At 40.9% G+C, this 25,718-nt stretch overlaps 1 protein-coding gene across 6 annotated transcripts in view; it reads right to left on the reverse strand.

Annotated features, from left to right (window-relative positions):
• The window catches only part of LOC120535446 (zinc finger protein 821), a 132,787-nt gene that overhangs the window by 74,698 nt on the left and 32,371 nt on the right, over nucleotides 1-25,718 (reverse strand). Inside the window, exons 1-2 of one of the 6 annotated variants that reach the window (XM_039763310.1) lie at nucleotides 2,623-3,109; nucleotides 2,441-2,515 (exon numbers count right to left, since the gene is read on the reverse strand). The exons of 3 other annotated variants lie outside the window; for them this stretch is intronic. In XM_039763310.1, the coding sequence (XP_039619244.1) occupies nucleotides 2,441-2,450 (10 nt within the window). In that variant the 5' untranslated portion in view covers nucleotides 2,451-2,515; nucleotides 2,623-3,109. 2 more of the 6 variants (XM_039763309.1, XM_039763312.1) reach the window with 2 other exon arrangements.

The following is a 25,718-nucleotide window of genomic DNA, read 5'->3' on the forward strand; positions in this document are numbered from 1 at the left end:
CTAGTCAAAATAAGCATTACAACCAGCAAAGTCTAGATCCTAAATTCGATTTATGACTAGTAAATTTTAAAATGTAATTCTGGCTTATCTAAATGTAATTATGAGTAGTCAATGAAAGGCACTAAATTTTAAAATGATTTCAACACACGCAGTGATAGAAGCATACACTACCATAATCAGCTATAAACAAATTTCACATCCATAAGGAAAATTAAATCAAATATCATTTAACAGTTTAAATTTTAATGCAATTTTAAAATTTAACTATTTTTTGAATTGATGTCTACAACTGTTCACATTCTGAAAATAATACATGGTAATTCTCTGGTAGTTTACATAAAATTATGAAAAATTAAACAGTGAAAAATGATTGCACCCATTTATTCCAATATTTTGCTTTCAAGACTGACATATATACAAGGTATAAATACTACAAATACAAGATAATCAGGAATATGGCAATACAATGAAAGTAAACTTAGGAGTTCTTAATCATTCCAATTAAATAACTTTACAAAATAGAACAAACTATATATTCCTAAAAGGCCTTTCAGAACTGAATTACTGTGATACAAATCTTTACCAAATAGGGCAAGTACTACTGGAACTTACCATTCACTACTACATAGCTCTGGACAATAAAGAATGTAGGTAACAACAGGTTTTCGTAAATTTAGTACATCATTTTGCAACTGTACTAACACATTTTTTAAGAAGATAAATATCTTAAATAAAAAGCTTCCAAAGCCAAACCAAGTTTGTACATACAAAGAGCAGAAAGAGTTCAGGATTTAGAAATTAGATCTGCAAAACATTTTCAAGACAATATCAATGAAATAAACTAACAATTATTCATTTGTAAACCAAAACCACTGCCATACTTAGGATCATACACAAAATTTAAATGGTAAATTTAAAATCTGTGTATTTGGCAAGTTCTTAAATTCATTCAAGTCCAAGACATATTTTCTCTGACAAATTACATGAAGCTTTCATTAGTACAAGTTAGTAAGTTTACTGTACTTTAGGAGGCAATATAAAACAGAAACTTACAGATAAAGCTAATCTAATGTAGACTGTGTTTCATCACCCTACCCACTACTGATGGATATGCATACAATAATCAACTGACAAAAAAAAAAAAAAAGCACCCAAAAATATAATTACAACAAACCATTAAGGAAAAAAGGAATCTACCAATTATTTAACTTGTAGGCTTGCAAAACATAAGAAACCGCATTTCATGCAACAACAAGCCAAGTCTGCAGGAATAAAAAAGCTTTTGCAACTCCTTCTCTCTCTCTCTCTAATCAGGAACAGATTATACTGCTGCCTTACAAATAAATAAAAAAAAAAAAATCTTACTTTGGAAATTTACTAAACAGCAAACATTACATAAAAGTGTAGTGAAAATAAACTTTGGTTATTCTTTGCAATATTCATAATAAAATTTAAAAAATAATCAAAACAAGCAATATTTTTGATGATTGAAAAAAAAATCCATGTTATATAACCTAAGATACAGTAAGCGAACTGTTTTTTACCATTTCTGACAGATGGGGAAGGAATTTTTAATACAACAAAACTATAGTATTAGAGCAGAAAATCTAAGAGAAGGCATGCAAATTTTTGTTTAAAAGTGACCATTCTCCTAAAAGGTTAGAAAAATTGCAAAGCAATTTTTTACCACTCAATCAAGCAATTACTTTTATCCAATTAAAATATTATTATTAACCAATAACTTCTATTAAGACTATTCACCTCAATTCACAAAATAACCAACCTTCTGCGAATGTGGGATTTCTGTCGATTAAAACAATAGAAAAACACTGTTCAGAATAAACTAGAAATGTTAGAAAAAATGCTTTTAGACGCACAATATTTAAATTTTCAAACTAATACTTAATATCTGCAGCAAATAAAAACAAAAATTACAAAATACTTGGCACACAAATACTCTTTTGAAAGTTATTTCCTTTGAATTAACACATTTAAAGTAGGTGCCATCAAATAGAACTCGACCTCAGCGTGACAGCTGTTGCCAAAAAGCACACCAAAGACAAACAAAAGGGTGGCCATATACATTTATCCCTACTCTCACTTAACGTGAATGATAAGATTTTCTTCCTTACAATATAAAGCCTCTGCACAAAGAAATGCGGGCACATTATAGAAGTACTTTCTTTTTAAAATATGCCTACTTCAAAACCCATAACAATAAGCATCACACACTATTATTATTTTCTAGGTATGCATTAATTTAAACACCTTTTACTAAAAAAAAAAAAAAAAAAAAAAAAAAAAAAAAGAACACAACATGTATAACATACCGCGGCATCTGCTTTAACTCGGAAACACGCAAACTATAACAAGCAAATGCTTAAACGCCGATTTAAAAAGGCACAAAGACAGAGCAAAATAAAGATCCGGAACTACTCGCCTGGCATCATCAACTATTTCATCTCCATCCCAAGTCACCGAGATCAATTCCAGTTTTACGTCACAAATTAAATGTCTGTTGCAATACAATCACCTTTTTTAATCGATTTGGTTACACAGCATTAGCTAAAACGAAATCACGATAATTAAATTTTGTGTAAATCAAAGGCCAGATATACATACAATTAACTTTGAAAGGGTTGGTCTGTTTGCGCCTGGACATATTATCCCAGTCTCCCGGCTGAAAAATTCCCGAAGCTCTTCCTGACCCCGGCAGATTTCCAGATTTCGGAAAATTATATATTATTTTAAATGTCCTACTGTTGGGGAAGTAGCGCCTCCAGAATTGCAAAAACCTCAAAATATAGCCGTAGCAATTTAAAAAAGACTATCCCGGCAATGATGGAGAATACATTGGTGGATACTAGAAGACAAATGTTTGTCATTAAAGACTTTAAAATAAAGTAAAACAAAACTTGCTACATGTCGCAGATGTTAAATGAAATTGGCCTTAAACGTTCCGAAGAGTAATCTGTTCAAATATGCGTTAACTGGCCGTTTAAAACCCAAGCTCTGCTGGGATGTTGTTTTCGAGCTGAGCCGAATAGCGCCGAATCCGACGAGACGCTCGGGCACTGCAGAGAATCACCACTGACATTCGCTTCATGGCTAGATAAGCAACCAAGTAACGAGACGCCTTCTGGGATAGTGAAGGAGTTTTAAAGTAATCGTTGTCGGATCAGCGTACATACCTGCAAGTTAATAAAGGGATGGTCAAAAAGAGACAGATATTCATACACATAACTTTTTAAGAGAAATCATCTACACCTAGTCAAGTTTGCTGCGCCTTTTACAATGGTTACTAGATCAAATCATACGAACGGTGAGGGTTAAGGATAAAAGGAATTTAATAACCAGATCATCCGTTTCGATGTAACAACTCAAATGAGCTGACAGTATGGTTTCAGTGGTGAACACTGAGTGGCAAGTTATGGAATTGTGTTTTATGGTTCTGCTTTAATATTATCTCTGCTTTTAAGCACGTAGAATATAGACTGTTGTACATGGGTTTACTGCTGTTTAATTTAAAGCTTTAGAATACTGTACTAGAAACCATTAAATTTAAATTAAATATGTCGTTAAGTGCCCTTACGAATAGGCATGAAAGAATGCAGCCCAGCAAGACGTTCTCGTGGCCGGGTCTCTTCCGAGTGGGCGACTAGCAAGTAGTTTAACCAGCTGATCTAAAGTTATATTCTTTATACTCAGACGGCCGTTGATGCTTATGACATTTTCTTAAAGGCAGCAGTGCTCTCTGACAGATTCATAACAATATGAAAAGTATTTAAACGTCATTTATTTATCTATTTCACTAGAATCAATGTGCTTAATAAAATATTTTAATATCATTCAAAATTCCCTCTTGAAAATTTTGTTTCCTCACAAGTTCCTCTTGCACCTCCATCTCTGCAAGATTAATATTCAGACAGTAAGTAGAATGGAATAGATGGCACTACAGCGCTTTTGCCTGCCACCTAGTCGTTGTCTATGTCGAGTCTGTGTGGGTATTGCTCCTACATCCCCAAGGTAATGTAGTTAGTTGAACTGGTGATTATATATTTGTCCAGTGTAGATGTGTGAATGAGTAAGTTCTGTGACTGAAGGGTGTTTTGTCCAGGACTACTTCCTTCCTTAAGCCCAATGCTCCCTGCAACCCTAAATTGGATAATGGGCATTTGAGAATTTTATATTATTCATTATTATTCATTGAATCAATAAAGGTAAACTAGGTCAGATATATAACTACATTAGGTATTCACTTAATATTACATAAACAATATTGGAAGATTCAGTTCACTTCAGCAACTGGATAAAGTCATTGATACTGTGCTGAGCTCAGCACATTCTTAAATCTGTAATCTCCTAGTAAATGGGGGATATCCATTAAGTTTCTATTAGTTATCTGTATACCTGGGTAAATACTTTAATTATAATAACTAACTTTACTACCATAATACTGTATCAAGTCAGGAGCAGTCTAATACAGAAGTAAAGGAACTTCCCTTTTTACAGTGCCCCAAGCTTCATTGGTTCTCAGTGTCTGTTGATGAAGACAGGAAGTCATTTAAAACTGAGTGCTTGGCACAAAGCCTTGGTCTTGAAGGAATGGGAAAGACTCTGAGGAGAGATTGGCTATGAAAAGCAAAGAGGCAGTGCTAACATATTGTAGAAGTGTTTCTTTTTTCCCTGATAAGTATTTATATTTTCATGTTGTTGCTAGTGATTCTGGCAGCAGGGCGAGAAATAGAAAGGAAGATTACAAAATGACTTGCAGGAGACCTTAAAAGCAATATAAGATGCAATATACCTTTTAGAATTACCTTGAAAATGTATAATAATAAATAATAATTCTTTACATTTATATAACACTTTTCTCACTATTCAAAGTGCTCTTCACGCAGGGAGGACCCAGGACATGAACCCATGATCTCCTTACTAAGAGGCAGCATCGCTACCATTTTGCCACATGCATGGAATATGTGTTACCTTCCTCATTCTGGACCACATCATGATAGTTTTATTCCTGGAAGAAGAATAATGATGAATCATATGCAATTAGATATCATAGGGAATAAAAGAGATGAAACATTTTTTTCTGTTTTAATTCACAGAGAACAGAAAAGAAACGCTCCTGTCTCTCTTACACAAGCAGTCAGTAAGGGTCACTTAGTAATTATAAAATCAGCACATAATGCAGGGATAATTATTTTTATGAGTTGCAAACATTGCTTAATATTTTTTTTTTACATTTAAAAAGTAGATAAAGGGATAAATTGTGCAAGTGTAAAATTGAGAAATCTGAAACACCAGTCAGAGCAAACTTATGAGGAAAGACAGCAAGAGTCATATATATATATATATATATATATATATATATATATATATATATATATATATATATATATATAAACAATAGTCTTTAATTCCTCATTCAACCAAAAGTGCTGAAAAATTGTTCTAGGTGTTCCATCATTAATATAAGCACATGAACTGATGGAGGCACCTGGGTGTGATGTATTGCTTCCTTGTGTGCTATACAGTTCCACACTAGAGTTAAATAAATTGTAATCTATTGTGATTTCATTGTAAGCTGGTAAATATAACATAATTCTATACTTTGTATACTTTATAACTATTTGCAGCATCATTCATCCCCAATTATAATTACAGCTGATTTTATAAAACTGAGCTCAGTCAATGTACATTTAAAATTATGACTATGTGCATCAAGGCTGAAGTTAAGTGAGCAAATACAAATGAACCTTAATACTTATTTGTCCGGCTCTTCTTCAGTTTCTCAGGTTTGGTGGGTGCTTTCTCCCAACTACAACTTTCAGCTCTTTCCATAGTTGTTCAATTGGATAAAGATCAGGACTCATAGTAGACCACTTCAGAATGATCCAATATTCTCTTTTCCTCCATTCTCTTTTCTAAACATGTTCCGGATTGTTATCCAGCTAGAGAATCCATGGCCTGTAATTTTCATCATTCAGTCATTTTCAAGAATGTTGGCTGCAGTCACATAGGCCTTAAACTTCTTAATAATATTATTGGCCATATGTGTCTGTTATTGTCTGTCTTGCCTTCTTAGGCATCTATCTGCTTTTCCTTCTCTTTCCCATGTTTAGTGGCACAAAACAGTTTTAGTATGTTCTCTTCTCCATTAAAACTGGCTGAAGTAATTACAAGATTGAAAACACGTGATAATAACTACAATATATAACACCTTGAAGGATCACTAAAAGATAATTATTTCTTACTAGCAAAATACCCCCGCTTTGCAGCGGAGAAGTAGTGTGTTAAAGAAGTAATGAAAAAGAAAAGGAAATATTTTAATAATAATGTAACATGATTGACAATGTAATTGTGTTGTCATTGACATGAGTGTTGCTGGCATATATATATATACAAACAGTGGGATGCAAAAGTTTGGGCAACCTTGTTAATAGTCATTATTTTCCTGTATAAATGGTTGGTTGTTACGACAAAAAATGGCAGTTAAATATATCATATAGGAGAGACACACAGTGATATTTGAGAAGTGAAATGAAGTTTATTGGATTTACAGAAAGTGTGCAATAATTGTTCAAGTTCAGGTTCGTATTTGTAGGTTAATCGTTGTAAAGATAACAGGTTTCATTTATCGATTCGTTTCTTACTGCATCAATAAACAGTCTTCCTCTTTATCTGAGAAGTGACACACTGCATGCACGTTTTTTTTTTTTACACTGTCTTCCTTTAGCGGGACATTGACTTTTTCCACCGTGTGCTTTGTTTCCGCAGTAGCTGCACTTATGAATTTGCTTGTATGTATCACACGCTTCATATTTTTTTGCTGCCTTCTCAATTGTGTAATTCGGTTTTTGTTCAGCACTCTTTGGAACTGTTGCTTTTTGTCTGTGCACTGCGTCATTTCATGTGAGCCACTCAGTGTACATGCATCGAAGGTTCCCAGCTGTGCTGGTGCCATCTCGTGCGATGTCCACGGCTGTATTTAATGTTAGCTAAGACCCGGCACTTAAAAGTTTCTCTCGCAGTTTCGCTGAGTTTGTGCCAAACACCACCCTGACCATCTCATCTTCCTCTGCATAAGCACAGTCCTTCACCCGTGAATATTTAGCGGCAGTGTTTCCATTGGATTGCCGCTGACGGACGGCCTTATATGGGCAGGCACTAAATTACGTAGGAGGTGTAACTCTGCCTTCCACGGGGCATCGAGCAGAAGTCTATTATAGTATATGGACAAAAAAATAGGTTGCAGTTATGACCATTATGCGTAGAATTTCAAAATGAAACCTGCCCAACTTTTGTAAGTAAGCTGTAAGGAATGAGCCTGCCAAATTTCAGCCTTCTACCTACATGGGAAGTTGGAGAATTAGTGATGAGTGAGTGAGTGAGTGAGTGAGTGAGTCAGTGAGGGCTTTGCCTTTTATTAGTATAGATATATAAAATTAAAGGAACACTTTGAAAACCCATCAGATCTCAATGGGAAAAAAAAAATCATGTGGGATATCTGTACTGATATGGACTGGGTAATGTGTTTTAATGAAAGGATGATACATCATTTGATGGAAATTCAAATCATCAACCTACAAAGGGCTGAATTCAAAGACACGCTGAAAATGAAATCATTACAGCAACTCTAAATTGTACTCAGTGGTTAGTATGGCCCTGTGTGCTTGTATATATACTGTATATACTGTGTATATATATATATATATATAGCAAAATACCCGCGCTTCGCAGCGATTTCGTGTGTTAAAGAAGTTATGAAAAAGAAAAGGAAACATTTTAAAAATAACGTAACATAATTGTCAAAGTAATTGTTTTGTGTATTTGGCGGCAGCGTCACAAAGTTGTTTTCATCTAGCTGCATCAGAAAATGTACCACGACGTCTGACACGCCTCCTTTTACCATTTTCTCACAGCTTGTATTGCTGCTGTCATAATGGGTTTGAGTCTAAATATATATATATATATATATATATATATATATATATATATATATATATACACACACATATATATACACATACATATCTTCATATCTATATACATACTATATACATATCTACATATACACATATATATATATATATATACAGTACATGCCTATCTACATCATATATACACACACTTACATACATACATACACACACACAAATTATATATATGTGTATGTATGTATGTATGTGTGTGTGTGTGTGTGTGTGTATATACAATGTAGATAGGTGTGTGTGTGTATATATATATATATATATATATATATATACATACACATACAAACATACATATATATATACACATATATATACCTGTGTGTATGTGTCTATATGTGTGTGTATAGTTTTGGTCACTGAATGCAAGGGAAAAATAATAAAATGTAGTCTATATGTTATTAAACAGTAAAACATTAACATTTTAAGAAGTACAGGTACATTGAGCACTACTGGAGTGGTTGCGGGTAAACTACATTTTAAAGACAGTGTAACAGAACAGGTAAGTAGTACTAACAGCAGCTAAAATGTATATGGATCATCTCTCGGTAGTTGATCCCTTTTGAAAGGCGCTACACGACGGCTGTGGTATAGAAATTACATTTTTTATGTGAACGTCCAAATTTCTGCCTCTGGTAATGTGCCTTACCGGCATTACCAGCAGTTAAAGAAAATTAGTTTTGTGTTAAGAGAGAAAGGCTTTGGTTTGGGATGAAAGGAAAAAAGGTGTAAAGAAAGGAAACTTGCCTTTTTCTTTTATATAGTATAGAGCAGTGTTTCCCAAACTCGGTCCTAGGGACCCCCTGTGGCTGCAGGTTTTTGTTCCAACCAGATTCCTAATCAGTGACAACACCTGATAACACTGAGATCATTTAATTAGTTGGTATTATTTTTTCTTTTATTCAACATTCAGAAAAGCATAGCAGTATGATTTTACATTTATAAGACATTTATAAGTATTTCTTCTTTTGCTATAGATTTAAATGCTTAACTCTGTTTTGTTTATTTCATTATACTTTGCCCTTTCTCTATGCAGTTTTTCCCCCTTCGTTGTATCTTAATAATGACAATTTAAAACAAGCAGATCAGACACCCAGGCAAACAGCACTTAATAATCAAAGGCTGTAACTACTTTAGCGTCAGACCCACTGATTAGTAACTAATGGATTAATTAAACAATTAGAACACCTTGAAAAGTAGAATGAAAATCAAGATGAAAACACTGTTAAAAAGAAAAAAAACATTATTCCTATATAACTGCTTGGTACATTTTAATATTATTTTTTTAGCAAACTTAGTTTTCTAATTTCTGTATTGTTCCCAAAACACAGAACTTGGGAAATATCAGTTCACTTAATTAGCCCAGGAGTTCAATTAAAAACAGAAGCTGGTTGGAACAAAAACCTGCAGCCACAAGGGGTCCCCAGGACCGAGTTTGGGAAACACTGGTATAGAGAGATGTGTTCGCTGACGATATGAGCGCCTTTTGGAGACAGTCGCGGTGGGTCTTGTGTAGATTGGTGAGACGCCCCTGCCATTAATCGGCTGTGATGGCACTATCAGTCCTCCACTCCTGTGCGTGTGTGACGATGTGGGTTCAAGGGTTCCCAAACAGCCATGGGAGCGTGGAGCCAGAACCCACATCGTCACATTTGGTGGCAGCGGTGGGATGTCCCCAAGCGGTGGGATATCCCCAGCGGTTGGATGAGCTAGCAGTGGAGGCCAGAAGAGGAGACAGAGCAGCAAGTGGGATTGGTAACTGACTTTGAAAGAACCCACATCGTCACATTTGGTGGCAGTGGTGGGATGAGCTAGCGGTGGAGGCCAGAAGAGGAGACAGAGCAGCAAGCAGGATTGGTAACTGACTTTGAAGAACCCACGTACCCAAGCCAGAGGAGGACATTTTTAAGGACTGAGCTTTTTAAGTACATTTATTTATTGCTGGTTTTTATTTGTCTTTTAAGGTTCTTATTCTTTTAATGTCCTGGTTTTATGAAGGGGGCTTGGATTGGTTTGTTTTAGTGGGATTGTTTTAGTGCTTTTATTGTTTTAGTGCAGTGTAGAGTGGCCGAGCTGTGGACCTGAGCTCCAGTTGCATTGGGTTGGCAGTGGAGTGGAGCCTTCCCATGCAACTGGAGTTTTATGGGGGGTGGAATGTGGTGTTATGGGTCCACAGCTCGTGGAGAAAAGGCCATTGATTTTAAATAAATAATCATCGCACCCGAGGCGGCTTCGTGAGGGGGCGTTGTTGTAGCGAGCCGCGGGGCAGTCGTCGATGTGGGCGTTTCTCACCGTGTGCACAGGTGAGGAACTGCCCACATTCGTGATTGCTCCGTGGCTAATGCTGCAGCTGTGATGGCCCCTCACGCTTTAAAAAGAAGCGAGTCGGTTGTGGGGTAGTGTAAGAAACGATCGGGAAAAAGAAAGAAACGTTCGGAGAGAAAGGAAAGGAGAGGACGGAGGTTACAGGGAGCGTGGAAGCAAGCGGTGCAGGAGAGAAACGGACACGCGGAGCGTGTGGTGAGCGCGCGATCGGCGCTCGTGGGCAGCTGCGTAGAAGCTGGGTGTTAGGCCGACACCCACGTGTTTGTGTTGATGTCGCTCCCGCTGAGCGAGCAGGTAGCGGGAGTGACCAAGGTGAAAGCGACGAGCGCAGAAGGCCGCAGAAAGGCAGCGGAAGTCGGGAGGCTTGGAGTGGCAGTCCTTGGTGTGAGCGTCCTGGAGACCAAGGAGTCCAAGTCTCGAGGCTGGGATGAGAGCCAAACCGAAGCCAGGGATCGGGAGGTCTCCAGTCTTGCGTGTGTTTGAGGAGGGCAGCTGTAGAGAGCGTCTTGCCTGCTGCTTGGCCCATACGGGATAAGCAGGTGAGACGCTAACAGAAGAGCACCAGATTTGTTTTTTTGTTTTAAAGACTGCTTCCAGGAGAAGATTTTAACCTTCGTTTTTAAAGGATTGTTGTGTTTATTTATTGGTTTTACCCCACGTTCGTTTTATGGATTATTTATTTAATGAATTTGAAACTGCACTATTTATGGAACACTGTTTTTTTGTTGACTGTTTTAATAAAAGCACTTTTGTACTTTCAACCATCCCCTTGCTCAGATGCTCAATTTGCCTCCATTGACTGGCTCACTCGGTTTCATTATCGACGGTGTTGGGTTCAAGGGTTCCCAAACAGCCATGGGAGCGTGGAGCCAGAACCCACATCGTCACATGTATATGTGTGTATGTATGTATGTATGTATGTGTATGTATGTATGTTTGTGTGTGTGTGTTTATATATATATATATATATATATATATATATATATATATATATATATATATATATATATATATATATATATATATATATATATATATATATATATATATATATATATATATATACATATATATACACATACATATACTTGTGTGTATAGCTTTTATATATGTGTGTGTATAGCTTTGGTCACTGAGTGCAAGTGAGAAATAATAAAATATAGTCTATAAGTTATTAAACAGTAAAACATTAACGTTTTAAGAAGTACAGGTACATTGAGCACTACTGGAGTGGTTTCAGGTAAACTACATTTTAAAGACTGTGTAACACAACAGGTAAGTAACTAACAGCAGCTAAAATGTATATGGATCATCTCTCGGTAGTAGATCCCTTTTGAAAGGCGCTACACGACGGCTGTGGTATAGAAATTACATTTTCTATGTGAACGCGTTCAAATTTGTGCCTCTGGTAATGTGCCTTACCGGCATTTAAAGAAAATTAGTTTTGTGTCCTCTGCAGTGTTAAGCAAGAAAGGCTTTGGTTTGGGATCAAAGGAAAAAAGGTGTAAAGAAAGGAAAGTTGCCTTTTTCTTTTATATAGTATAGAGAGATGTGTTCGCTGACGTTATGATCGGCTTTTGGGGACAGTCGCGGTGGGTCTTGTGTAGACTGGTGAGACGTCCCGCCATTAATCGGCTGTGATGGCACTGTCAGTCCTCTACTCGTGTGCGTGTCTTCATAATCCGGGTGAGGACCTCATAATCGTATCGTGCAAAAGAAAGTGTGAATCGCCTTAATATTATTTTGCCGTGGTGTAGAAAAGGGGTCCCGTGTTTGCACTTGTCTGGGCTATAGCGCAGGGGAGGATGAAAAATTAAAAGTGCTCACTTTGACTTAAGGCAGAAGCGCAGTCAGCGTCTCAAAGGCCGGCACAGCTATGCACGCGCTGGCTGCTCGACTTTTGCTGGGCAGGAGACCACAGTTTTTGCAGACTCGTTCATGATATCAAAAGTCTCAGCGATCTTTGGAGGTCATTCATATATTATATGATATATATATATATATATATATATATATATATATATATATATATATATATATATATATATCAAAATACCCGCTACGCAGCGAGAAGTAGTGTGTTAAAGAAGTAATGAAAAAGAAATGGAAACATTTTAATAATAATGTAACATGATTGACATTGTCATGAGTGTTGCTGTCATATATATGCCTGCCTAAATAAGTCACCCTCGCTTTGCTCTTACTTTTTTACCGTTCATTTAATCATGGCTAGTGGCGGAAAAATTATAAAATGGAAGGAGGATGGCTTTACCAAAACAATTATTGATGGCGAATCGATTATTTATAAAGCTTGAATTGGTGATCTGTTTTCTGTATTAACCTCATATTTTTTCATACTTCTTCTCAAACTAAGGTGGTGCGAGGGTAAAATGAATCGGGATGCGCTGATCAATGTAATCTGCTTGTAATGCAAAGTGTGATTAAATGCATTATTTTTAACGTTATGGAGCACATGCATCGAAGCTTCTCAGCTGTGCTTGTGCTAAGAAAAGGAAAGTTTTTAAAAATAACGTAACACGATTGTCAATGTGACCTTTTGTAAGTAGTGCCTGGAGGATTCAGTGTGTAGAAACTCTAGAGACAGCGTGTGTATTAACTTGTGGATTTTTCTGTGAGTATTTGGTGGCAGTCTGACGGTTGCTTCGAAGACGGCGTTAGCATGAGCTCAGCTCAGAGCGAAATTAGATGAATGGGAGGGATATGATGATGTGACTCCCCCACCCGCCTTAACTGTCAATCCTCCACAAACACAGTCTCTCGGAATTTGCATAAGCACACCCCTTCACCTACAATTTTAACTTAGTTACAGTGATCAAAACTCTCGTTTATATCCTGTGTCCTCTTATTAAACTTGTATCCCGCATTACCTGTGGGCATGTGAAACGCCAGCGGTAGCCTGTCTATGAACTTAATTTAAAGTTTAGGTTTACACCTTGCTTTCTTTCCGAGGTAGCATCACTCATGAATATGGTAGTATATGTCACTCGCCGCTTCTTATTGTTTCGCTGCCTTCTCAATTATATAATGCATGTTTTCTTAAGCGCTTTTTGGAGGTCTTCCTGGTTTTCTACGAACTGCGTTGACAGTCAGTTCATGTGATTACGTGGGAGGCGTGATGATGTCACACGAAACTCCGCCCCCCCACGTCATTCCAGCTCAACTCCATTACAGGTAATGGAGAAAAATACCTTCCAGTTATGACCATTAGGCGTAGAATTTCGAAATGAAACCTGCCCAACTTTTGTAAGTAAGCTGTAAGGAATGAGCCTGCCAAATTTCAGCCTTCTACCTACACGGGAAGTTGGAGAATTAGTGATGAGTGAGTGAGTGAGGACTTTGCCTTTTATTAGTATAGAGATATATATATATATATATATATATATATATATATATATATATAGCAAAATACCCGTACCTCAGCGGAGAAGTAGTGTGTTAAAGAAGTAATGAAAAAGAAAGGAAACATTTTAATAATAACGTAACATGATTGACATTGTCATGAGTGTTGCTGTCATATATATGCCTGCCTGAATAAGTCACCCTCGCTTCGCTCTTACTTTTTACCGCTCATTTAATCATGGCTAGTGGCGAAAAATTATAAAATGGAAGGAGGATTACACTGAGTATGGCTTTACCAAAACAATTATTGATGGCGAATCGATTATTCATAAAGCTTGAATTGGTGACCTGTTTTTCTGTGTTAAACTCATATTTTTTCACACTTCTTCTCAAACCAAGGGGGTGTGAGGGTAAAATGAATCGAGAAGAAAAGGAAACATTTTAAAAATAACGTAACACGATTGTCAATGTAACCTTTTGTAAGTAGTGCCTGGAGGTTTCAGTGTGGAGAAACTCTAGAGACAGCGTGTGTATTAACTTGTGGATTTTTCTGTGAGTATTTGGTGGCAGTGTGATGAAGTTGGTTCCGAAGACGGCTTTAGCCGCGGAGCTCAGCTCAGAGCGAAATGAGGTGAATGGGAGGGGAGATGATGACGTCACTCCTCCACCCGCCTTAACTGTCAATCCCCCACAAACACAGTCTCTCGGAATTTGCATAAGCACAGCCTTTGACCAGCAATTTGAATTTAGTTAGAAAGTGATTAAAACTGTCGTTTATACCCTGCGTCCTCTCATTAAACTTGTATCCCGCATTAGCCGTGGGCATGACAAACGCCAGCAGCAGCTTGTCTATGAACTTAATTTAAACTTTAGGTTTACACCGTGCTTTGTTTCTGAAGTAGCTGCAGGCATGAATATGCTTGTAGAGTATGTGTCACTCGCTTGCTTCTTATTGTTTCGCTGCCTTCTCAATTGTATAATGCATGTTTTCTTCAGCGCTTTTTGGAGCTCTTCCTGGTTTTCTACGTAATGCGTTGACAGTCAGTTCACATGATTACATGGGAGGCGTGATGATGTCACATGAAACTCCGCCCCCCATGGCCATCGAGCTTAACTCCATTACATTATATGGAGAAAAATAGCTTCCATTTATGACCATTATGCGTAGAATTTCGAAATGAACTGCCCAGCTTTTGTAAGTAAGCTGTAAGGAATGAGCCTGCCAAATTTCAGCCTTCTACCTACATGGGAAGTTGGAGAATTAGTGATGAGTCAGTGAGTGAGTCAGTCAGTGAGGGCTTTGCCTTTTATTAGTATAGATATCTTGTAAAGAGTTTCAGTAATTTTTAGCAAGGGGACATGACTACCTAATGCTGCAAAGGCCAGAAATGCCTCAGGCTAGTGCTGAGGTATTAGCTCTCCAGCTTATTTTGTTTGGCTGCCTTTCTTGGATTTATCTTTTTTGATTTTGTAGTTCTCATTTGATTTTTGATTTATGGACTTACTGCTGCCATGGAATCTATTCTATCAATCCATCCATCCATCCAAGGCAAGGTAAGAAAAAACTGTTGGCCAGGGTTACAGTCCTTGGCCAGGGTTACAGTCCAAAACAAAGAGAACACACACACACACACTAGGGTCAATTTAACAATTCAAATTTACTTAACCTGTATGTCTTTAGACTATGGGTGGAAACTGGTGCACACAGAGGAATTCCACACATACATGGGGAGAACATGCAAACTCCATGCAGGTTACACCAGGGGTGCTAACTTTGGTGTCCTTACTGAGAAATCACACTAAATACACTAACGCAGTACACCATTGTTCATTTTAAAATCAATTGTGTTCAACTGTATTATCTCATTAAAATATCACATCAGTTTAGTTTTGCTCTCATAAATACCAAGGAACTTCCTGAATGGCTCCAACATGACATTGTTAAAAAAAAAACCTCAAGAAGGGTATAAAACAACTGGCAAAACTGAGATTTTCTAGGAGCACTGTGAAGTTCATTGTACCAAAATGGAAAAACAGTATGGCACAATTCACAAATGACCAATATTAGGCAAACCCATCAAATCAAGCAACTAGACAAAAAGAACAGTTATCAGAGAAGTGCCCAGAATCCCAGCTACAGTATAGACAGAGCTCTTTGCCTGAAATTAGAGAAACAATCCAGATATCAACAATTTCTTTAGCACTTGACAGATATGACAAGTTAGGGACAGTGGCTAGACAGAAGTGATCTTTGAAAAAGGCCAAAAATATGGCAACATTAGAAGTCATTTTGGAGCTTTCTAAAAACCATGTAACAAAATCCAAAGAAAATGTGTTGTCTGATGGGACTAAAGTTGAGCTCTTTGGCCTTAAAGCAAAATGCTGTGTTTAGCATAAGCCAAATATAGCCCAAAACGGATGGTGGTGGCAACACCATGCTCTTTTCAACTGGGGGAATTGTAAAGCATGTTGCAATCAAGGACAATATGAATGGTAGCAAATAAAAACAAATCGTTGAAATAAGTTTGTTTCAGTCATCCACAAATCTGCATTTGGAACAAAGATTAATTTCCAGTAGTTTAATGACCCAAATTACAGAACAAAAACTACTAAGATATGGCTTGAATAAAGTCAAGTATTCTGAAACGGCACAGCCAATGCCCAGATTTTAATGTATTTGAAAATGTGTAATAGGACATGAAGATTATGGTCCACTGATGTCTTCCATCTAATTAAGCAATTTTGGAGCACATTTACATTGAAGAATGGACAAAACCTCCAAAACTGATATGTTCAAAGCTCATAAAGACATAAAAATAAACGAGCCAAGGAAAGAACCATGACTGTACCATAACTTTTCAGTTGTTTATTTATAAATATAATTTTTCATATTATGTTATCAATTATGTTATTGGTTTTATTTTGTATTTGTATTAATATAATATGATTTTTATTAATATAACATTATTTATATTTCAGTACTGTATTATGTTAAGTGACTATGTATATATTTTTATTTTCTGTGATATTTGTCCATCTTTCTGTATGAGGAGCCTAAAGAGGCAGGGCCACCTGATGATGCAACTGGAGGTCTATTAAAAGAGAAGTGGTGGGCCTTACTACAGTGTGCAGTTTCATAATTACATCTTTGTTTCTGGATTCCTGTTATTTTGATTTTTCATGATTGGATTTCCTGGTTTTAACTCCTATTACTGTTTAAGGTACCATTCTTGGTTTTGTGACTTTTGTTATTTGTTTGCTTTAGGTATTGCATTTGAAACATAAGGTAAGCCTTGGCAGGAAACTGTTAAGCAGGCTTGTGCCCTGCACACCAAAAAGGCAAGCTTACACAAACAAAAAGGGAGTGGGGAAACTGTGTAAAACTCCTAGTTTAAATGGCAAAAAGCTTTGTCCATGACAAGTAAATCAGAAGGTAAACAAAAGCAAGTCCAAGAGCCAAAAATCTAAGCCATAAAACTAGAGTAAAAGAGTTGAAATCAGAAAGACCAAAACCATGAAACTTACAGATATGCAAACAGGAGAGCCGAAAAAACAATAGTAAAAGCTAATACAACAGCACTAGCCCCACAGCTGCAGCAGCAATATGAAAACGGAATAGAAAATAACTAATAAATACATAATCAACATAATATATTAATACAAAGTTGTTAAATGGCAAACCAATAATTTCTGAGAAGTAATATAACAAATAGAAAGAAAACACCAAATTATATTCATGATTACTAAATAATATTTAAAAGACAAAAGAATCCAGAAAAAAGACACTTGAACCAAGGATAAAACCCTAGCTATTCCATAACTACTACATTCACTAATTCCCAATATGCATTCACATATTTTAATTTTGGCAGGAGATTATAGTATTAAAATATGTTTTAGATTATTTACCAACAACTCCTACTACAATATAAAAGTGCCTTGATAATAATATATTTTTTTTATCAAGGATTAAAATCTATTGGACCCATGGAGTCCACTCATATTCCACACAATAGTAATTTTATTCACAAGTGCATCATAGTTACTCATTGATTACTTATTTATTAATAAAAATGTACTGCAGTCTTTAATCTTGCAACTACAATGTTACCTCTGACCATTCTACAGATTAAGCTGTTTGGTTACAATAATACAATTTACAATTGGCGTCACAATCAATTATTACTATGTGATGAAGGTTTTTCGTAAATTAAATTTTATAGAAACTGACATTTTAATAGCGACTTACTCAAAGATATCTGCAGTTATATTCTAAGAAACTCTTAAAGCATATCATATGACTTGTATAAAAATAAGTTGTAAACTAGAAGGACATTAGAAAAAAAGTTGATATTTTTAAGACTGATGAATATATGCAAGCTTGCCCAATGTAACAGTCTATAGAAGAATCCTCTCGTTATTAAAAGAATTTTAATTTTCTGAACACAATATAGAAAAAGACCAATTAATTTTTAAGTTATATTATTCTTATAATGAATATGCTAAAAATCCTAATATTTCATTTCAACAAATTCAAAAAAGGAAGAGAGAAATGTCATTAAGGAAACTGACACTTAGTTGGAACTAAATTTACTAAATACAAAGAAATAACTAACATATTCTTAAAAATGATAAGACTTTGTACTGTTATACTATTCTATTATGGTTTTAATTTCTATTTTTGTTGATATTTTCTCTTACAGCAGTTCTGTATTATTTATTGTGGGTTCTGAATCATTTTATAAGTTTGTTTTAGACAAAATGATGTTTCTACAATGCTGTCCTTAATTGGTTTTATCAGTGAGTTAAAGTCATAAATAGATGAGAACTACTTGTCTCTAAATACAGAAAAAACAGAACTGCTGTTTACTGTGGGGAAATGATGCTGACCGCAACAATATTTTGTAACTCAGTTGGAATCACCCTTCGTTTTACTGAATCATTGTTTAATTTGGTTATCATCTTTGACACTAGCAATTACAAAACTATCCAAAACATATTTCTTCAATCTTAAAAAGGTTGGAAAATTAAGATTTTTCTAAATATGCAGGTTACTGAGAAATGAATTCATGCATTTATTTCTAGTAGGATTGACTACTCCAATGCATTATTCACTGGCTGTTCAAATAGATCTTTAAGCAGTTTTCAGTCAATTCAAAATGCTGATGCAACAATTAATAGGTGAACCAGACAGTATGAACATACAACTCTGTCCTCAAGTCCTTTCACTGGTTCCCAGTTAAGCTCAGGGCTGATTTTTTTTTTAAAATCCTCTTTTTAACATATAAAACTTTAAACAGCCAAGGCCCAGTTTACTTATCTGAACCTATCATCTATACTAATAAAAGGCAAAGCCCTCACTCACTCACTGACTCACTCACTGACTCATCACTAATTCTCCAACTTCCCGTGTGGGTGGAAGGCTGAAATTTGGCAGGTTCATTCCTTACAGCTTCCTTACAAAAGTTGGGCAGGTTTTATATCGAAATTCTACGCGTAATGGTCATAACTGGAAGCAGTTTTTCCATTTACTGTAATGGAGATGAGCTTCAACGCCGGGGCGGGAGTTTCGTGTGACATCATCACGCCTCCCACGTAATCACGCAGTACATAGAAAACCAGGAAGACCTCAAAAAAGCGCTCAAGAAAACATGCATTATATAATTGAGAAGGCAGCGAAACAATAAGAAGCGAGCGAGTGACATATACCACTATATTCATGAGTTCTGCTACTTCGGAAACAAAGCACGATGTAAACCTACACTTTAAATTAAGTTCATAGACAGGCTGCGCTGGCGTTTGTAATTTAGTGCCTGCCCATATAAGGCCGTCCGTCAGCGGCAATCCAATAGCAAACTGCCACGGGTAAATATTCACGGGTGAAGGACTGTGCTTATGGAGAGGAAGATGAGATAGTCAGGGTGGTGTTTGACACAAACTCAGCGAAACTGCGAGAGAAAGTTTTAAGTGCCAGGACTAAGGTAACATTAAATAAAGCTATGGACATAGCACGAGATGGCACCAGCACAGCTGGGAACCTTCGATGCAAGTACACCGAGTGGCTCACGTGAACTGGCGCAGTGCACAGATAAAAGCAACAGTTCCAAAGAGCTGAACAAAAACGAATTACACAATTGAAAAGGCAGCAAAAATATGAAGCGTCTGATAAGCATATTCATAAATGCAGCTACTGTGGAAACAAAGCACACGGTGGAAAAAGTCAATGTCCCGCTAAAGGAAGACAGTGTAAAAACCCGTGCATGCAGTGTGTCAGGTCTCAGATAAAGAAGAAGACGAGCTGTTTATTGATGCAGTAAGAAACGAATCGATGAATGAAACCTGTCATCTTTACAACGATTGACAAACACGGAATGTAACTTGAACACAACACATCCTACAAATACGAACCTGATTGAAAGAAATAATGATAATCAAATCCTTGATGACAGCAACACTCAGTAACACTCACAAAACAAATACTGTATATTGACAGTCATGTTACGTTATTTTTAAAATGTTCCCTTTTCTTTTTCTACCTTTTTTAACACACTACTTCTCCGCTGCGATACGCGGGTATATATATATGTATATATATATATATATATCCCGCTCTACATACTTGAATAATGGATACTTTATTCGCCATCAATGATTGCTTTGGTAAAGCCATACTCAGTGTATTCATTAGATGAACGGTAAAAAAGTAAGAGCGAGGGGAGGATGACTCATTGAGGCATGCAGGCTGTAGTCTTGCGTCAACTCTATCTGAATTGCGCGATCACATTTGAAAAATATATCTTTTCAAGTTCTATTTAGTCCATATGTGTCAAACTCAAGGGCAAGGGCCACATCCGCCCGGTGTAATTATATCCGGCCCGCGAGATCATTTTATATACTGTATTATTGTTATTAAAGCCCGGGTATATGAAGCGCTGGTAACACAATAAACTACAGATCCCATAATGCAGTGCACCTTGCCTCACTTTCCCTGTTGCCAAGTAATGTTAAACCAAGTCGTCACTACGGTGTTCCCAAATACGCACTTTGCTGATAAACTGAGAGCACTGCGCACTGAGTTTGCACGGCGCTTTGGTGACTTTGAAGAACAAAAAAAGTCCGTCTACATGCGGCTCGAACCTTGTGCATGTTTGGTAGCACATATCTGTGTGAGAAGCTCTTCTCAGTGATAAAGACTAACAAAACAGCACACAGGAGTCGCCTCACTGATGAGCACCTGCAATCCATCCTGAGAATCTCCACAACACAGAACCTCACACCAAACAGAAACGAACTTGTGGCCAAAAAAAGATGCCAGGCGTCCAGCTCTAAAATGACATATGAGCAAAGACAACTGAATGATTTGATTTGTTATTGCACGTAAGAGCGGAGTCAACCGTTTTAACAAACAGCGTATTGCACTGATACGAAATAGCTGTGTGTGTATATATGTAGATATGTATGTATATGTATATATATGTTTATATATGTGTGTGTGTATGTATGTATATATATATATATGTATTTGTGTGTATATATGTGTGTGTATGTATGTATATGTGTGTATATATGTGTGTGTATATATGTAGATATATATGTATGTATATATGTGTATATGTTGTGGCCCCCGGCCGGGGCTGGAGCCCGGCCGGGACGCCCAGGAGGACGTGAGGAGGGCTTGTGCCTCCTCCAGACAGCGAGGGGGCGTCCGTCCTGGTTCTGTTGGGGGCCACGGGTTGAGGGCATGGAAGCCCTTCCCTGTAGGGGCCCGTGGTCACCGCCAGGCGGCGCCCCGATGCCGGTTTATCCCGTCGGTTGCGGTTGGGGCTGGAGCCCGCGGGGCGCTTGGAGGACCGGAGGAGGCGAGTGCCTCCTCCAGGCAGTGGGGCGTCCGTCCTGGTTAGGCAGGGGCCTCGGGTACAGGGCTTTGAAGCCCAGCCCTGTAGGGACCCGTGGCCACCGCCAGGCGGCGCCCCGGTGCCTAATTATCCCGGGAGCCCGGCACTTCCGCCACACCAGGAAGTGCCGGGGGGAAGACTTTGTGTGGCACCCGGAGAGCTGCCAGGAAGACAGCCGACACTTCCGCCACGCTTGGCTGGCTAGAGGCGGAAGCACCTGGGGCTCATCCGGGGCATTATTTAAGGGGCCGCCTCCCTCCAGTGATTGGTGGAAGTCGGGAGGAAGCAGACGGAGCTGGAGAGCGAGGACGGAGGCGGCCAGGACAAAGGCACAGAGACTGTGGGCCCTGGACTTTGGGGAATCAGTGCCAAGGGCTGGGGTTGTGAGTGCGTGAGAACTTGCAAATAGTAAATAAAAGTGTGTTGGGTGCAAAAATGTTGTCCGTCTGTCTGTGCCGGGGCCAGGTTTCACAGTGGCGTAGTCGGCAGGATACTCCGCCTGGTTCAAGGCGGGGACCTGTATTGTTAAATCAAAAAATTTCTGTGAACGGCCCGGCGCAGCAGCGACCCACACTGGCAGCGGAGCGCCCGGCACAACCGGCGCGCGTTTCACCCAAGAAACCGCCGCCGGACAGCGGAATTGCTTTCCCCGGGTGCGGAGGAGAACCAGACATCGCCGGAGCGCAGCGGGCTCAGTCGCGCTGTCGAGACAGACAGCCAGGCCGGCGTGGCAGCACAGAAGGCCACACCGGCGGGGCCTCGGCATGACGGGATCCGGAGGTAAGTGCCCTGCCCTGCATTCATCGGCCCTCGGGTCGGTCTTACCTTCATTTCTACAGGGAGGGACGAACCGGATCCGCGTCCGTGGCAGGAGCACGCGCCCGGGCTGTCGGCAGCGCGGCGACGGCGGCAGCAAGGAAGGCTGCGGAAACGGAGCCGCTGCGGCTCGAAGAATCGCCGCAAACACAACGCGCGAAGAGGCACGCCTCCGCACTCGGAGCAGGGAGGCAAGATGGCGCGGGCGGAAGTCCCGCCCGCTGACAGGCACGGGATTGGCGGTGTGTCTTGCGTGCCCGCCGATGATTGGATAGAGGCGGGCCCAAGGAATGCCAGTCTCGTGCCAAACCGAGACCCGATTGGGCCAGAGGGAGTGGCCCAGAGGAGGCAGGCGTCGCGTGGAGCTGATGGACAGGTAAGCCCACCGGCGTCTGTCTCTCTCTCTCACCAGCGGCTCGGCGTCGCGTCGGAGGAGTCCCTTCGCCCGCCAAGCCGCCTTTAGAGGAGCTGCTACGTGTTCTCGCCGCTCAGTGTGAGCAGCTGATGGAGATGGCGGTCGCGTCGAGAAAGACACCGAGTGAGACGGAGGATCGGGCGCGGCGCTGGAACCGGAGGCAGGCAGAACACGGCGGGAGTGGTGAGTGTTGCCGTTCCCGTAGAGCAAGGGGGGAGGTTTGCCGAACATGGCTGTGACCGGTTCATGGAACGATCAGCTCCAAGTAAGCAACCTCCCGACAGCAGACGCCGCGGTGCAGGCGGCTAGCGGCGAGGAGCTCGAATATGCAGGGGCTGGTAGGATCGGGCTGCTGAGTGCCCTGGGTCCTAGCGCCCTGCGCTCCAAGCCTGCAGCTGTCTCCTGTCGCTCTGCCTGGACGCAGACGGGCTGGATTTGAGCTTTGCTGTGCTCAGACCCAGACCGCCAGCGCGTCCAAGAAAGAAGGAGGAACCGAAGGGTGAATGCTGGTTCCTCCGATAGGAGAGGACGCGCGCTGGGTGCGCGTCCGGAGAAGGGCCGCCTCTGGATGGGCAGAGGAGATCCCCTGGGCGGCTGGGCGAGCTGCCTGCGAGGCGGTGCCGAGGCCGGCGAACGGACGGGCATGGAACCTGCGGCGGAGGACTTCAGCAGGCAAGTTGGGGGCTGTCGGAGGGGCAGGAGCACGGTCGATACGGAGACCGACGGGGCGCTCGGGATGAGTGTCCTGGCTGTGCTTCTGGCCCTCTTTTCCTTTATTTTTCAGGCCGAAGCCCGACGGCGCTGAGGCCGGCGTCGACAGGGACCTGCCCTCCTGGAGCGGGCGCTCAGCGGGAGTGCTCCACGCCGGGAGGACTACGGTGACCCGCTGGGGAACAGCGAGGCGAGCGGCGCAGACCACAGGGGCGTTGCGCCGGCGAGGGTGCGAAGACAGATGTCCCAGGGTGCCGTGTTGGACCCTGGGGACATAGTAGGACCCTCGCTGGGGGCGTGCTGCCCTTCGGGTTGTGCCGTTCGGACCACGTGTCCTCGCTAGCGGTGGGGCACTGTGGCCCCGGCCGGGGCGCCAGGAGGGCGTGAGGAGGGCTTGTGCCTCCTCCAGACCGCGAGGCGTCCGTCCTGGTTCTGTTGGGGCCACGGGTTGAGGGCATGGAAGCCCTTCCCTGTAGGGGCCCGTGGTCACCGCCAGGCGGCGCCCGATGCGGTTTATCCCGTGCGGTTGCGGTTGGGGCTGGAGCCCGGCGGGGCGCTTGGAGGACCGGAGGAGGGCGAGTGCCTCCTCCAGGCGGAGTGGGGTGTCCGTCCTGGTTAGGCAGGGGCCTCGGGTACAGGGCTTTGAAGCCCAGCCCTGTAGGGACCCGTGGCCACCGCCAGGCGGCGCCCCGGTGCCTAATTATCCCGGGAGCCCGGCACTTCCGCCACACCAGGAAGTGCGGGGAAGACTTTGTGTGGCACCGGAGAGCTGCCAGGAAGACAGCCGACACTTCCGCCACGCTTGAGGTGGCTAGAGGCGGAAGCACCTGGGGCTCATCCGGGGCATTATTTAAGGGGCCGCCTCCCTCCAGTGATTGGTGGAAGTCGGGAGGAAGCAGACGGAGCTGGAGAGCGAGGACGGAGGCGGCCAGGACAAAGGCACAGAGACTGTGGGCCCTGGACTTTGGGGGAATCAGTGCCAAGGGCTGGGGTTGTGAGTGCACGTGAGAACTTGCAAATAGTAAATAAAAGTGTGTTGGGTGCAAAAATGTTGTCCGTCTGTCTGTGCCGGGGCCAGGTTTCACAATGTATAGATATGTATATATATATGTTTATGTGTGTGTAAATATATATATATATATATATATATATATATATATATATTGTAACAGAATAAGATGCTTCTCGCACCTTGTACCCTCAGACTATACGTCAGACACCAGGTAAAAGTCCAAAGATGATATTTATTATAATAATAAGTGCACAAAGCACGCTCCTCTCCACAATTCACAATAACAATAAACCACAATAATAAACAATCCTCCACTCCCAGACGCTTAGCCACCCTGCCTCCCAACTCAGCTCCTCGTCTGGGAGCTCCCACAGTCCTTTTATATTCCCTGACCCGGAGGTGTTCCTTCCCAACAGTCCACAAGTCCTTATTCCTTCCGGGTCAGGGTAAATAATGTTTTCTCACCCGAAGCCCGTCGCTCTTCCTATGACGAACTTCCGGGTCATAGGGCATGAAGAACTCTTGGTCCTCCCTGCAGCTCCCTCTCGTGGCCCCATGGCATCCAGCAGGGCGGTGCATAAAAACTACATGGTCCATAATGCCCTGCTGGTCTTCTGGGGACCTCCATGCTGCAAGGAGGGCTCCACCTGGCGGCTTGGGGTATTGGCGGGTACATGGCGGCCATATCTTACAGTATTCCCCCCCCAGCGACGAATTATAAAGATTCGGAGCGGCCTGCCCCGAGAGGGAAGTCTTCCTCCAAGAGGACGCGTCATCCAGGCTCTGACTGCGTTGCCCCTGTCCTTGAGCAAACCTTGGGGGGACGGTGTACCTCCTGTCTCCCCGGGGACATTGCGCCACTCGTGACCGGTCGCTGGCAATTGTAGCACCGACGAAGTCCTCCTGGTTGGCTCTTTTCCCGAGACCTGAAACATCTCGGGAACTCGGTCAGCTCCACCCTTTCCCCCGCCAAGGAGGGTTTTCTGGCCGCCTCGCTGCTCTCCGCCTTTTTCCCACCTTGTCAGGAGACCCCCTCTTTATTCTAAGGATCTCCATTTTACTCTGGGGCTTGTCCACAGTTTGGGTCTCTATTAGTGAAAGAGAGCCCTTTACTGTCTGCACGCCTTTGATTTATAAACAACATGGGTCGGGTCTTTAGGATCGAATCGCTCCAAGAGACAGCACCA

The sequence above is a fragment of the Polypterus senegalus genome, chromosome 9 (assembly GCF_016835505.1).
Source record: "Polypterus senegalus isolate Bchr_013 chromosome 9, ASM1683550v1, whole genome shotgun sequence".
NCBI classification, from domain to species: Eukaryota; Metazoa; Chordata; class Cladistia; order Polypteriformes; family Polypteridae; genus Polypterus; species Polypterus senegalus.